Raw genomic sequence first — 15,345 nt, forward strand, 5'->3', positions numbered from 1 at the left:
AGCGAGACTCCATCTAAAAAAAAAAAAAAAAAAAAAAGCTCAGCAGCATGAAGTTTACTTCTGTGTTTTATTCTAACAGTTGTGTAGTTTTAGCTCTTACTACATTTAGGTCTGTGATCCATTTTGAATAAATTTTGTATATGGTATGAGGTAGGGGTCCAGTTTCATTCTTTTGCCTATTTGTTGAAAATACCATTATTTTCTCACAGAATTGTCTTGGCACCATAAATGATTTTTGATGTGTAGGTCTTAGATCCTAGTTTTGAAACCGTTACTGAACATCCAGGTAGCTCCAACTATGGTGATTTACCAGATGTCATATCCTAGAAAATCCTTGTGGAGTTCACATGTCATTTGCAAGCTTTAGTTATTTCCATAATGAGGCATACTCAGGGTCTGCCTAACCAAATTGTCATTTGCCAGCAGAGAACTTAAAGTACCAAAGAAGGGCCTAATTTTTTTCCCTGATGTCAAATTAAAGCTCCAAAGTGCCTCATCTTTTTATGATTGTAAATTATCGTCTATCTAGATGAATTTTAATTAACGTTTTCTACCTTTGCCACTTATCAGATTAATGAATTCTGTGTGTTTAATACCTGTCCACATTTGTCCCTATCAAGTTTCAAAGTATGCTTTTTAGAAATTAGAACAGTTCTTTGAATTCTGTGTGCTAGTGCAAAGAGCAAGCATAAAGTTGTGCATATGGATTAATAAGCAAATCAGTTTCTTTATAGGTAGGGAGGGAAGTTTAATTTGGATGTAGGGAAACGGCAATAGGATAAGAGCAGGACAACAGAGCATCGTTTATGATTGGGGAAATAATGGAGGGAAGTTGTCCTGTTGGTTGAGAGATGGGTTCTGCAGCCCCTTCTGTGGGCTGGGTAGGCTCCATGGGCAAGTCTCTTACACATCGTTGTCCTGGATTATCTCCTCTGAGTCCGTTCTACAAAGGAGACTCTTTAAAACCATGTTTTCTACCTATGGTAACAGAGCTGATGAGAGTTTAATCGATGCTTCTTTTAAGGGTTTGAGATTTTTAAATTGGTTTTTGGTGCATTGGGTAATTAACTTCTCAGTGATCAGTTTTCTGCATACAGTCATCCTTCAACCCACAGAGGCCCTACCTTAGGCCTCTGCTCTCTTCCCATGTCCAGCCATCCATGGTATCCCACACCTCTTCATTCATTTTCTTCTTAACTAACTAAGGACATAGAGAGGAGCACTGCCCCAGGTGTAGTCCTGAGATGCTATCTCATGTTCCTAAATGCAAGAAGGCTGTTGTGTGCCTTAAACAAATTGCATGTGTTAAGCTGCTTTGAGTTATAGCGCTGTCCATGAGTTATAGTGCTGTGGCCATGAGTTTAATGTTAATGAATCAGCTATATGTTAAATAAGGTGCCTTTAAACAGAAACGTGCATTAAACAATGTTATGCATTGATCAGTTGAAGATGTTTTAGGGGCTCACAGGAACCTAACCCTGTATATCCCCTGTGGACAATGCTTTAGTATTCACTAATTCGGTATTCACAACAGCATAACTGTCATGGATAACAAGAATTAAATGTATTTGTCATGTAATGGGCACTAACACTGGTTGCCAGTGACTTTATCAGATTAATTTTGTGCCATGTATGATAATGTTTTAAATTTTAAGTTTTATGTATTTCTTATATGTGTATATATATAATGTATAGCCATATATCTAATAATTTATATATTTGTGAGTTCTTTATAAATTGTTTTAGGGTAAAAAAGGGCATTTGGAAGACTTTATGTTTGGCTTGTACAATCTGAAACAGTAAAATTTTTAAAATATACATACGTTCCTTGCCAAAATCAACCATATTTTTTACTTTAATAGCCTTCATTTAGCGTCACCTGATTACTAATTTTAAAATGTATTTGGTTTTAAGAAAATTATAGTTCCAAAGATAGAAATTTATTTGACCAAAAACTGTAAGTAAGCCATATATGCAAACTCTGGTCACTGTAATATATACATTTTATGTCACTCTCACTTTGAACCCTCCAGTGTGTCTTTGCCTTAAAGAATTTTGACTTATCTTTGATTTATATTTATGGCAACTCTCCTGGCTTCCAGAGCCTAACAGACTTATTTGTATAGCTTTTAAAGCTAATTGATTGGCTTTTGATACTTTTGCTGGAGGAATATCTTATTAAAATCAAATGGATGAATTAGCTAATTGCATTTAACATTTGAAGGGATAAGTGAAAAGAGGAGGAAAAGACTCAAGTTGATTCAAAAGCAGAATGAGAAGAAAAAATAATTGGCATATTCTCCACATCTTTCCTCTGATCAACCACATAGGAGACAAAACAAATTAGAGACTTGTCTTTGAATAGGAAGCAGATGTGCGGAGCATATTCTTACTTCAGATTTTGTTAACTGTTTTATCTTTAGATACTGATTTTTGTCTAGAGGAGAGTGTTGGAGCAACTAAAATGGAACTCATAACTTCAGCTCTTGATGGAAGTTTCCTTGATGCCTGGCACTTTATGCTGTATTAATGCCAGGAAACAAATTTTATGTCCTCCTATCTTTAGGCAAGCTGTTATTCCTCTAATACATAGCCACTTTTAACTTAGATTTTTGAGAAACAAGGAAAAAAGATTTATTCTTTGAGACCAGTTGTTGGCTAAGGCAGGCTTTTGAGCATCCCAGTTACTTGTCATTCAGCAGCTGTGTGGGAAAGTGTAAGCTACATTGTTGAACAAATTTCATAAAGGAAAAAATTTATGTCTTGATTTATTTGGTACAAATGTCTCTTTACTCAAAAAATCTTTACAAATGGTTATTGGGCATTCAGACATTTGTTTAGCACTCTGTAGTCTTATAAAGTGATTTCAATCAGGTGCCTTTCACAGAAACCCTGAAGGTCAGGGGAAATCATAATTTCCTTGATGAGAAGGCTGAGGCGTAGAGAAGCTCCTTGTTCGGAGGCGTTGCCTCTGATTTCCTGGTCAGATTCATAAGTTTCTTGCTTTTTTGTTTTTGTTCTTTTTTATTTTTTTAATATCCTTGCCTTACTGCTGTGGAGAATGATTTCTATTTTGCAACAGCTTATGTTTTTCTCCTGTGTACAGGGATATTCCAATGCCTTTAGTCAGCTCAGGAGTAGAGCATGGTAACCTGAGAGAGCTGGCACTTGCAAGAATGAAAGACCTCGGAATACAGGTAAGAGCAAATATGGTGGTCAGGCCACAGCTGTTGAGAAAAAGAGGAATCTGAAACGCAGACGACTTTGCTGCTATCACCCCTAAAACCAGACATGCGGGTCAGGTCAGAAAGTCCCCAGATGTTGAAGGCATAGTCACTGGACCATGTCGGAGCTGAAGCCAGTGGTGCAGAGGCTGCCTCCTGTTCCTTCATTCCCTTCTGCTCTCTTCTGCCTGCTCAGATTGCCAACTGCGTGCTCCATTCCAGTTTTTAAAAACAGTTTTTCTTTTGAAGTATTAGGAATTCAGTTATAGACTGAAGAAAAAGATGTGATTCCTGAGAAGAAAGTATAATCATTTGAAAAGACAAGGATTATGGGCATGAAATAATTGCCAAAACTGCTATTGCCCCACATATACCAGTCTCCCATCCCTCTGGCCATTGAAATCCCTTCTTTGGTCACAGGTATTTACTAAGCATCCCCTCTGTGCTGGCCCAGGATGTAAAAAGAGCCCAAGAACCTGCAACTTAACAGTCTCTGTGGGAAATTCTTAAGTCACAGGAAGGTTTGAAACTCCAGTACTCAGGAACTTCTTAGAGCTGCTAAAGCAATAAACCAGGAGTGGTGTTGAGACCAAGGGCCGACTCCTGGGCTCTGCCTTCAGAGATTCTGGATCAGTAGGTTGGGATGGGACCAATCTGTTATCCAGCACTAGGTACATGGTTCTCATGCACAGTTCAGATGTGGGCCACACTTTGAAAGACATTATTCCAAGGATTGCCTATGGTGTTTGTGGACTTACCTAAGACATTTTATTCTCTCACTCAAATTATTATGGAGAAAATTTTTCAGATTGTTCAAGGGAGAGTTTGTGAACATTGTTGGCATATTCTACCAAAAAAAAAAAAAGTGAAGAATTTTATGTTCCAGAAAAATAGCAAATGCATTTATAGTAATTAATGGCACCAAACAAAATTGTGTGCCTGCTTTGCCTCCCAGACTCCAGCTGTTCATGTTCTCCATCTCTTCTCGCCTCCAAGAAGGCCACTGACCTTCAAGAAGGTCAAGATGACTGACCTGGCCTGGTTATCCCAACAATCTCGTTGTCCATCCATCTTCTTTAACCCTCACCCCTCATAAGCCTTGTTAGCCTCTGTTAAAGTAAGCTAGGATTGAGTCCAAAGGCTGGAATTCAGTCATAGCCAAAATATATCTAATTCCTAGAGGCAACATCTTGAGCAGAAAATAAGCACACACCAAACTCTGCCTTTAAAAAAGCATGCCAAAAAAAAATAAAGAAACAGCATGCAGGTGTTCATTAAGAACATGGAACAGTAATACATTCCCATGCTAGCTACTATATAGAACTACTGTAGTGAAAGGACAGCAGCTACATTCAGTAGATTAATAATTACAGAGATCGATCATCTTCGTCTGCTATACAGTTTTTGTTTACTGGAATTCGTGGACTCCACATCAGCAAAGTATTATCTTGAGCTAGTTCCTGGGTTGTGGAAGTAGCTTTAATTTTCTACAACTGAATAATGAGCTCTTATTTTTCTCTTGGAATTATATACATGTATAGCAGTCCTTCATAAATATACTATTAGTAGAAAAGCTTACGTGACATCATCAAATTTCCCACAGTGATCTTTTCTCACTGGAAGAAAATGTTTATGGTTTGTTCTGTAAGGGGGAAATACACCATAGGATATATAATTGAATAATTACAAGGATTTATAATAATGAAAAGGACTGTGTAATTGTAAATGTCTGGTAGCGTAGCATGCACTGTGGGTCGTAGAATAGAAGTGAGAGCCACATCACAGATGCTTGGCCATGCAGACCAGGCATTGCATTGGCATTGTCTGTAGGCAGCTCCATGCCTCCTCAGATATTCAAAGAGCCATTTGTGATTGTGCTTCAGAGTATGTAATACACGACTCTAGGTTCCTTCTCCCTCCCTCCCTCCCTTCCTTCCTTCATTCCTTCCTTCCCTCCGTCTCTCCCTCCCTCCTTCCCTTTCTTCTTCTTTCCCTGCCTTTCTTCCACAGCGCCCTTCTTACAAAAAAAAAAAAAAAAAAAGCCATCTTCAACATGTACTTTTTGGATATTCCTAAAATGATACAAATACGGTGATGCTAAAAATGTTAACTGCCATAAAATGGAGAAGGTTTTAAACATTTAGGAATTTACTTTTTACTCTTTATATACATACTTCTGGATTGTACTTTCAGATAGTTATATCCCCCAGGCAAACCTGTTTCTTACTCTTATGACTTACATTATTTACTGCTAAGATTATATTGTATGCTGATCTTTTTTGAATTCTAAATTTATTTTAAAAGCAATACTGTACTACTTCATACATTCCTACTCTGGTTTCCCCTATCCTCAGATTGATTAAAGGTGGTTTTATTTTGAAATTCAGCTCTTTTATCTCATTATAAGTTATGTACAAACTTAATTTCGAGCCCAGGGTTTGGTGGAGAGGTTTAAATAAAAATAAAGATTGAATGAGTTACCAGTTTTATATTTGTGCCCTCCCCCTGCCCCGCCACTTTTCTTGACAGTGTCGAGATGTGAGAACCAGAGAAGTTGGAATCCAAGAAATTCATCACAAAGTACGGCCATACCAGGTTAGTCTCTTCATGTCGCAGAGGGCCTAGGTACTGTCCTTAGATCTTTGCCAACCCTGCGCCCACATGTTCTTAACCAAGGACAGAGCCCCAGAAGTGAATAACTAAGAGCAGAGACTAATCAAGGATTAGATACCGGTGTCAAACCATGAAAGCCAAATAGGAGAATTCTAGAAGAGCCAGGTTAGGAAAACGAAGTCTGAACCTCATTCTAGATTAGCACTGTTCAATGGAACTTTCTGCAGTGTTGGAAATGTTCTATGATCTGGGCTATCCAATATCCCATATGGTGGTGACTGTTGAGCCCTTGAAATGTGGCTTGTACAAATGAGGAACTAAATTTTTAATTTTATTTAATTTTGATTAATTCAATTGTAAATAGTCCCCTGTGACTACAAGCTACATTTGGGAAGAATGTAGTATGATCTGCTTCTCTCTTTGTGTGTAACTATTCAGCTGTTGCCCAATGGTGATAAGCAAATGAATAGATCAGCCCTTATCCACAGGCTCCACAAAAATTAAGCATAATGCCTTAAGGCATTCATGGTATGTAATGAATTAACTTCTCTCTTATACTTGTATAATGTCTAACTGTATGCCAACTTTTCTGTAGGATTTGATTCTCTTGTGGAGCCCCATTTGCGAAAGGCTGGAATAGATGATCTCTGCATTGATGTTTCTGTTCTCAGCATGAATTAGTTAATTGACATTTTTCACATGTAGGACCTTTTGAGAGAAAAAGCAGACCCAACACAATTTGCCAAATTCTTGTGCAGTTCAGTTATTTAGCAAACATTGTTGAGAAGGAATATGTGTTAGTCTGAATTGTTCACCTTGCTCTGGGTACAATCTGCTCATCTACCAAGTGTTTCTGCATGTGGCCATGTCCATGTGTATACTTTTCTCTGTGCATGCATATTGTTACATATGGCTTCTATTTAGGAAAAGTACAAGAGCCATTTGTACAATGAGCTGAAGAGCCAAAAGCCTGTGCAGACTGCTACCACAAAGCTTCCCCCCAAAAGCTACCCTCCGTGATTGAATTTTCTTTAACATTTTTATCCCATAAATTATGCATAATATTTTAAGTGCCCTGTGGGAGGCCATACTTCCTTGAAATTTCATCACGGTGCCAGTGACCAGCATCACATTTTTCTTCCCCAAAGGTAGGTTTCAGTGGAGGCGATAAGATTAGAAGGTGAAACCCAAACCATTGAGCACCTGACAGTTTTGAGACAAAGGGGTGCTCCTGAGAGCTACGCATGTGACGGATTTTGAAATTTTACATTAGAGACTCTTCATGGGGAGTCAAATGCGTGGAAGCCTTTACTGAGCTGGATCTCTGTAAGAGTCTCAAGGTTAATGAAGTTCAAGTATTTGCGAAATTATACAGTTGTTTTCCTTTTATAATAGTCCATGAACAAGGTATGAACTTTAATCTTGGTGCTATTTGAGAGTAGACAAGTAAAAAGAAATGTAATTAGTGATTATTCATTCCTTATCCCTAACTAGATATTAACCTAAATAAATACATACAATTACAAAAATGAATTTGGTTCTTTAATTTTGAATAATATTTTTTGTGGCTTTTTACTAAACAGGTTGAACTGGTAAGGAGAGATTATGTTGCAAATGGTGGCTGGGAAACATTCTTGTCATACGAAGACCCAGATCAAGACATTTTGATTGGCCTCCTACGATTACGCAAGTGTTCAGAAGAAACTTTCCGTTTCGAATTGGGTGGAGGTGTCTCCATAGTACGAGAGCTGCATGTGTATGGAAGTGTGGTCCCTGTGAGCAGCCGGGATCCTACCAAATTTCAGCATCAGGTATCCTGTATTCCATTTCTATTTGGCTTGTAAGAAACTGCCTAAGTAGGAAAAGAGAAAAGGAATGGGGTGAAGAGAGGAGGAAGAGCCAGAGGAGGAGGAGAGGGGAAAGAAAAGCATAGAAACAGACGAGCCAGTGTTTTAGTTGTTCAGAGATGTTTTCTCCCCAGATTGTATCCTTTTGGGAGGAAAGGACAAACTGAGATTCAGTCAGTTGGAACATAACAAATTGAACCACATGGAATTGGTATTTTTTTGAGATACACTTTGTATCTCAAAGTGTATCACTTTGTCAGCCAGGCTGGAGTGCAGTGGCATGATCTTGGCTCACTGCAACCTCCGCCTCCCTGGTTCAAGTGATTCTCCTGCCTCAGCCTCCCTAGTAGCTGCGATTACAGGTGTGCACCACCATACCTGACTAATTTTTATATTTTTAGTAGAGACGGGGTTTCACCATGTTGGCCAGGCTGGTCTTGAACTCCTGACCTCAGGGGATCCACCCACTTTGACCTCCCAAAGTGCTGAGATTACAGGCATGAGCTACTGTGCCCGGCCTGCAGTTGGTATTTTTGAAAGTAAGAAATTGTCTAATACTGGCAGTCTCATATGGGTCAGCTTATTGTGGAATCAGGTTAGATGGTGATGGGAAAGCACTTATGAAACACTTCCTAAGGTTAAGCCATATTATACATAGGGGAACCCTATTCTAACCCCAGACAACCTACCTTAATAACTCAGTTCTTAAAATTTCCAGAAAATGTGTTAAAATCTAATGGTGGATATGATATAAGCTCCAAAATTGATGATTTAAGAATTTTGCCTGGTTTCTCAACTCTTAGAAAGTAGAGAGGTGGCTGGGAGTGGTGGCTCACACCTGTAATTCCAGTACTTTGGGAGGCTGAGGCAGGTGGATCACCTGAGGTCAAGTTCAAGACCAGTCTGGCCAACATGGTGAAACCCCGTCTCTACTAAAAATACAAAAATTAGCTGGGCATGGTGGCACGTGCCTGTAGTCGCAGCTACTCGGGAGGCTGAGGCAGGAGAATCGCTTGAACCTGGGAGGCGGAGGTTGCAGTAAGCCAAGATTGAGTCAGAGTGATCTTGCCCAGTGCAGTGAGCCACTGCACTCCAGGCTGGACAACAGCGGGAGATTCCATCTTAAAAAAAAAAAAAAGTAGAAAGGTGACTAAGAAATTAAAGACATATTGCCCCAGACTTCCATCATTTAGAGATTGCCTAGAACTTACCTAAAAAGAGACAGAATTTGAGAGGGAATTACTGTCTTCCTGTGAATGGATTACATCATTCACAAAATGCCTTTTGGTAGCTCTTGTTCAAAAGTTACGCCTTTTTCAATTGTCTACTACAGTATACCTTTGGTATGAGTGAATGGTTTCTTATTCCTTACTCCCATAAGTGGGCTTTTTCACTCTTATTTTAACAGATTTTAGCAACTACTAAAGTATATAGCCTTCTTGTTTCATGGACCCCTCTTAATGAACTGCCTTCCTTTTTAATTCCCACTCCTCTTTGTTGCTCTGTGCAGGGATTTGGCATGCTGCTGATGGAGGAAGCAGAAAGAATAGCTAGAGAAGAACATGGATCTGGGAAAATCGCTGTGATATCAGGTAACTGGGGGAGGGTGAAGTTCATGATTCCTTCCCATTTTGAACTTGGCACCACAGTGAAAACTATGTTGGTACCCTCTTGCCCCTGTTGATGGTTATTACGTTCAAAATTGAGCTGAGCTGACTGGCGAAGGACTTGTGCTCAAACAAAATTTACAAAAGCAGTTTAGTGGAATAGAGCTTTCCGAGCACTCTGAGAGTCAGGACCTGTGACCCATAACCCCTCTTCTGCACTCTGTCACACTGGTCAGCATGGTTGCCTCCTCCCTGTGCTGTGCCTAGTTACTCTATCTAAGGAAATGGAATTTGAGTGTTTTTCACTATTGTGGAGATTATCACTATTGTTCAGAAATTAAAATAGAACCTCAGTTGCCAGTACAAGCTGTTTAAAGGCCAAATTCTTGCTCTTTCAATTTTCTTCTCAGTAACTTCGATCCTGGGGAACAGCTTTCCCCTGTTTGGGAGTAAAAAAATTTTCCCCAGCCCTCTTAGGGTCCCTGGCTGGGTCTGAAAATTAAACTGACAAAGGCAGATTAACAGGGGAAAAGCATACACATTTATTGCATATAAATTTTATGGAACAGGAAAGCCTTCATAAGGAAATAAAGACCCTAAGAAATGGCTGAACCTGAGTGTTTTTATACGAGTGCAAAGTCATGAAAAAATATGACAGGACACAGGAGTAAGAGCTAAGGGTGAGAAATGGGGATGTTTAGCAAGGCCTGTACATTTAGATTCCTCAAGGTACCCCCTCTGCCTTCAGCGGTGAAGATGTTTGTTTGCTCCAGGTGGTGTGAGGGCACCTCCCTCATAAGCATCTCATGACCTGTGTCAGGAGAAGAAAGGGGAAAGCCAGAGGGTCCTTCCTGCATACGCCATTTTCTGATTCCTTCACCTTAAGATACTCAGTATGCCAAGGCACCGTCTTTTGGGGTAGTGTGTTCTGAACCCCATCAGGAGCTTCCCCATTTCTTATCTAGGACAGCAGGTCACTGGGGAAGTGGGCATGAAAAGGAAAACCCAGTACAGCGTGTGTGAGTGGAGCAAGAAATGACGTAGACCCCTTTCACATCTGCTGTTCCGTAGTGAACCCTTACAGAAATCACTGTTCCCAGTAGAAGCTAACAAGGTAAGAGCCATGATCAAAATGTAGGTTATTTTTCACCCAGCATGTTTGTTTTCCCACTCGAATACTACAACGTTCCTAAAGCTCAAATACGCCTTCTGAGAACATCATCTCTTCTGAAAATGAAAGTTGAAATGAGGTTTTTTTTAAAAAATAATAAGAAGTCATTGCCAATCAGTAAATCAATACCCATGCTCGGGTTTTAATGATTTTAATTATGAAAATGTAGTAACTCAGGCTCACTTATAATCATTTAGTGTGGTTGAGGTTTTTGGCATTATCCAGACAGATTCCTAAAAGCTTTTTTTTTTTTTTTTTTTTAACATGTCCAGCTTTATTTATTTATTTATTTATTTTCTGTTATCTTTCACAGAAAGAAGAGGTAACTAAACCAGGCTCACTTGATTGGTACTGTTACCTGTAATAAAAAAAGGTTTACTTCTCAACTGTTTAACCTGTGGTTGATCAGATGTAGCAGGCAAGGGCCAGACTGACTTGGAACCCCTCTGTACATGCATCTGTGTAGAGTTGATAACACCTGAAATTTCCATGGCCCCTTTTGTCAGAGCACTGTCAGTGTTCTAGTAAAGTGCTTGTGAAACTTCAGTGTGCTTACAAATCACCTGGAGATCTTGCTAAAATGCAGACTCTGACTCAGTGGGCCTAGGTGGGGCCTGTGCTCCCAGGTGATACCTACGCCGTCTTCAGACCACACTTTATACACAAGCAAGGCTTTAGTATTCTCTTTCAAGTGTATTCTCTTTTCAGTCACTGAGATAATCATAACGCTCTGCGATTCTGGCAGTGCTGCACTCCTGGAGTCTGATAATAGTCATGCAACTTTCTGGTGTCTGTGGGAACCTAATCAACGTTAAAACTGAAGAGCAGGCATATTCTATCACTGCTCTGCATTATTTCATCTGCCTTCATGACATCTGTGTCTTTTTACAATGTTGCATGCAGAGAGGACCCCTGACTTGCCTGAGGTCATATCCAATTGTTCATAAGAGCCTCAGTTTCTGCTTTTTATGAGCAGGGTGATTTCCATTTTCTAAGTGGAAATCGGCATCTGTCCTCTTTCTGGCATATCTATCTCCCTAGCTTTTTATCATAGTCTAAATAATAGCTCAATTTCAGATCATCTGCATGTAGAGTTTCTCGAATAACAAGAAGAGACTTGCTCAAATTAACAGGGAAGAACCTTTCTCTTGTTGGCTGGTATGATCGATCTACTTCATTTCTATACAAGGGGTTTCTTTTGGCCAGTGGGTTTCTGTAGGAACAGTTCTGGAATGCCTTCTTGGGACTCTAGTGAGTTCAGGAGGAAGGATGCCATAAGCATTACTTCCTGTCACCCTGCCTGGAAGCCCCACCATCGCTCTCTATAGGGAAAACTATGTAAGCCTGGACTTTCTGTTTGACTTAAGCACTGGTCACCCTTCAAATGAAAGAACTAAGAACACTTGCTGTCTGGATGATGCATTTTTATTTCTCCAATTGAGTAATCTATTACTGTTCTGTGTAAGTTTCTGAATCAGATGCTGGAGAAGTTAGTCCATTATTCAGAACTTCAAGGAGGGCAGATGTGAAGAGCTTGTTATTATATCATGCTTTTAATGTTGTGTGTTTCCGGTTTTTGCATTTTGACTTTGGTTTCTCTGATATGAGTACAGTGTTGTGTGTACATGTGTTTTAGTTTTTTGTAAATAGTCAGTTATTCTCCATAAATTAATCCTTAGAATGAAAATCTCTTTATGATAGTGCTGGTGTCTGTGGGCTGCATTTTGTCAATGTTACCTCATTGGATTAGCTGAGAAGAGGCACTGATTTGGGTGGGGGGATGGGGGTGGGGAGGACAGGTGGCCAGGATTCCATTCCTGCTTTGCCAGTAGCTCTTCTTGTGATCTAGGATAATTTTACTTGCTCTCCATGGGCCTTTATTTCCTTATTTTAAAAAAATGGATGTGGTTATCTTTTACAGTTCTGACTCTAGAATTCTACCCCTTAGTATCTTCTTTAGTTCTCAACATGACCAATTATGTTTTCCTGATTAAATTGTAGGTAGGACCTTTTCTGTGCCATATTAAGAGACTCTGATTTCATCAGTAATAGATATCAGTCTCATTGTAAGTTGGGTGTTTGCTGATAAAGATGTTGATAGTTTCCCATAGGTAATTAATCCTAGGCTTTGTGAATGCCTATTAACTTAGGTCACAACTGGCAATACTGTTTGACCTAAGTGTTTACTTTTTTCCCAACCTTGTCCTCAGTTTGTAAATCCATCCTTGTTCCAGGTATGTAGGCTTTTGTATAAGTTGTACACAGTGGTGGCCTAGATGTTCTGTCCTGGCATAAATAGTAAGCTTGAGTAAGGGAAAGACAGAATCATTTATCATTTTGGTTATTCTTGTGTAAGAGTAACGCATTTAGGTAGAATTTTTTTTAATTGCATTTTGATTCATTATGACTTCCCTTCATCTTGCCAGCAGATTTTCTCTGTAACTTGGGTTTATAATCTTGGATTCAGCCTCTAAACAATATTATGAGCTACACAGTAGATCTGATTTGAGTCACTATAGAAAGACTCTGGGTATTCTTTTTTCTGTATTTAAAAACAAATTGGTTTTTTATCTGTGCTACTTCAATAGACTTTGTTTATAGGTATACACTGTGTATTTTATAGCAGATTATCTTTTTAAAAAGATGACTACCTTTATGGCTACATGAGAAAATGGAAAACTTTCTCGTGTATCAAAATCAAACAAAGCAATTTCTTGAAAGAGAGGCCTTTAGGTTTATTCTGTTTTTTTCTTAGTGAACTGTGTTTTAAAGTGAACCATCAACTCTAAATGTGAAAATTAAAGTAAAAATGAAATGTTCAGTTTCATCAGCATCAAAATCACCGTGTGTTGAGGGGTCACATATGAAATGAAGAGACATATGAAAAAAGAAGACGTGTGAAATGTCACCCTGCCCTGTGTGAATGTTCGTGTTGGGCTGTAGGAAACTCACCCACCTTCCCCTCATTGATTGTCTTTGACTGCAGAGGAAGATAAGTTTTCTCCTTACTTAGACTGCAGATTAGTTCGTAACTAAGAATAATTACTTCACAGTAAGAAAATATTCTTTTTTTACATATTAAAATGGACAAATCAGTGTTATGAGAACCACCAGTTTATAAAATAATGTGTAGGCAAAAAATAACAGCTAATTGCTGCCAAATATCTAAGCAATTAATTAGTCCCTATTAATTCCAAGTGATATCATTTGCCAGCTTAACCCCTATATCTTCTGTCAACACACATCTGTTCAAGGTTAACAAATTATATTTACTCAGAAACCATGATGTTTATCTACTTGGATGATCAGTATTCTTTCCTTTAAAAATGTTAACATGAGCAGTTTTTGTGTCTCCTCTCTTACGATGTAAAGTACAAGGAATTATACTAGAGAAGCTAACCACAACATCTGAAATGCCATCACTAATAATCACCATGGAAACGGAGATCTCTGATGTCACACTGCCTGTACCATTTCCAAAAGGGCAAATATAACTGTGATAGTCACTATTTAAAAAGCCATTTAACACCCCCAACAGAATGAGTTTTTTTCTTCTGGCAATTTTGGCTAGGTATCAGATCCAATCGTGTGACTCTTTCAGTTTGCCAAGCTAATTGCTATGCAGCAAGATGACCAACTATTCCCCAAGCTCCTCTGACTACCTTCATCATAAGCACTATTCTATTTGTGTCCTTTCAAGTAGAAAATTAATATGGCCATTGGCCAAGAATCGTACAAGGCCAATGGATCGCACAGTGATGGTGAGAAATGAGGAAAATGTCTGAATGGTCGATGACAGAAATCACTGAAGTCAGAGACTGATAGCCATTTTGTTTAAATCTATTAAAAAGCCAGAGAAGGGGAGAGGAGGGAAGAATTTAAATATAGAGTGATTAAACGAGTCACTATGGAGATGAAATCATCCTTAATCATGAAGGTCTTAGTTATATCATCCTAAAACTACATCACAGTGCCTCCTGGTCAGAAAATAAATGTACTTGTGCCTTATACAATCCAATATGGCTTTCTAGGGCTGCAGTTAATGGTCTTGTTTGCCAGAGCCACTGATTAATAAAATCACATGTGGGCAGAAAATAGCAGTTGTTTTGTTGAAACATTTAAACTATAAATGGTTGAGATCTACTTATTAGATCTTCACCTGTCTCCCAGGCTACTACACATCTCCCTCAGTTTCAGGTGAAGGTAGTTTTATTCCTTGCATTATAATCTGGTTGACAAGAAGGGTACATTTGTAACTAGGTTTGTCTGAAAATGGACTCATAATCCTTACCAAAATGCCCGGAAAAGCATTTCTTCATTGTAGTGTATCTATTTGCTAATGGACGCAGGAAGCCGGCCAAATGCAGACCAGTTTGTGGCACCTGCACGTGTTAGTCTAGGGCTTCTCAGAAAGGAAGGGAAAGAGTGTTTGCCCTTTTGTACTCTGTGCTTTAGTCCTTTACATCATTTATCTTTGTGACAAATTATCCCCTAAATGTCCCCTAATTAAATGTACATTTTCTGGGTTTTGTATATTCCTCCGTTCCATTTCGGTATTCTAACAATGATCATATGTTTCTTTTTTGGTGTACGTTCCAGTAGTATTTTTAAAATCATTATAAATATCTTTTTAAAGACAATAGATACAATATAAAGTATTTCTTTACTATAATAACTCAATTTCAGCATCATTATTAATCAGACTGGAATTGATGACATGGAATGCTATTTTGCTAGATAATGAATTAGCTAGATGTTTGCTAGTTGGTGTCTTGCAGCCACACTGTGGCAGCATTGTTGCGTAGCTCCGCCCAGGAATCTGTATTCCATGACTTGACATTTACTCATTTGAAGGTGAGTCAGGTACCAGTTTGTAGTACACC

At 38.8% G+C, this 15,345-nt stretch overlaps 1 protein-coding gene across 2 annotated transcripts in view; it reads left to right on the plus strand.

Moving 5' to 3' along the window:
• The window catches only part of ELP3 (elongator acetyltransferase complex subunit 3), a 104,306-nt gene that overhangs the window by 65,685 nt on the left and 23,276 nt on the right, over window positions 1–15,345 (plus strand). For both annotated transcript variants that reach the window (NM_001257766.1, XM_015145027.3), the window contains 4 exon segments: window positions 3,107–3,197; window positions 5,754–5,819; window positions 7,421–7,648; window positions 9,195–9,276. In NM_001257766.1, coding sequence (NP_001244695.1) covers window positions 3,107–3,197; window positions 5,754–5,819; window positions 7,421–7,648; window positions 9,195–9,276 — 467 coding nt within the window.

Source organism: Macaca mulatta, chromosome 8 (assembly GCF_049350105.2).
Source record: "Macaca mulatta isolate MMU2019108-1 chromosome 8, T2T-MMU8v2.0, whole genome shotgun sequence".
NCBI classification, from domain to species: Eukaryota; Metazoa; Chordata; class Mammalia; order Primates; family Cercopithecidae; genus Macaca; species Macaca mulatta.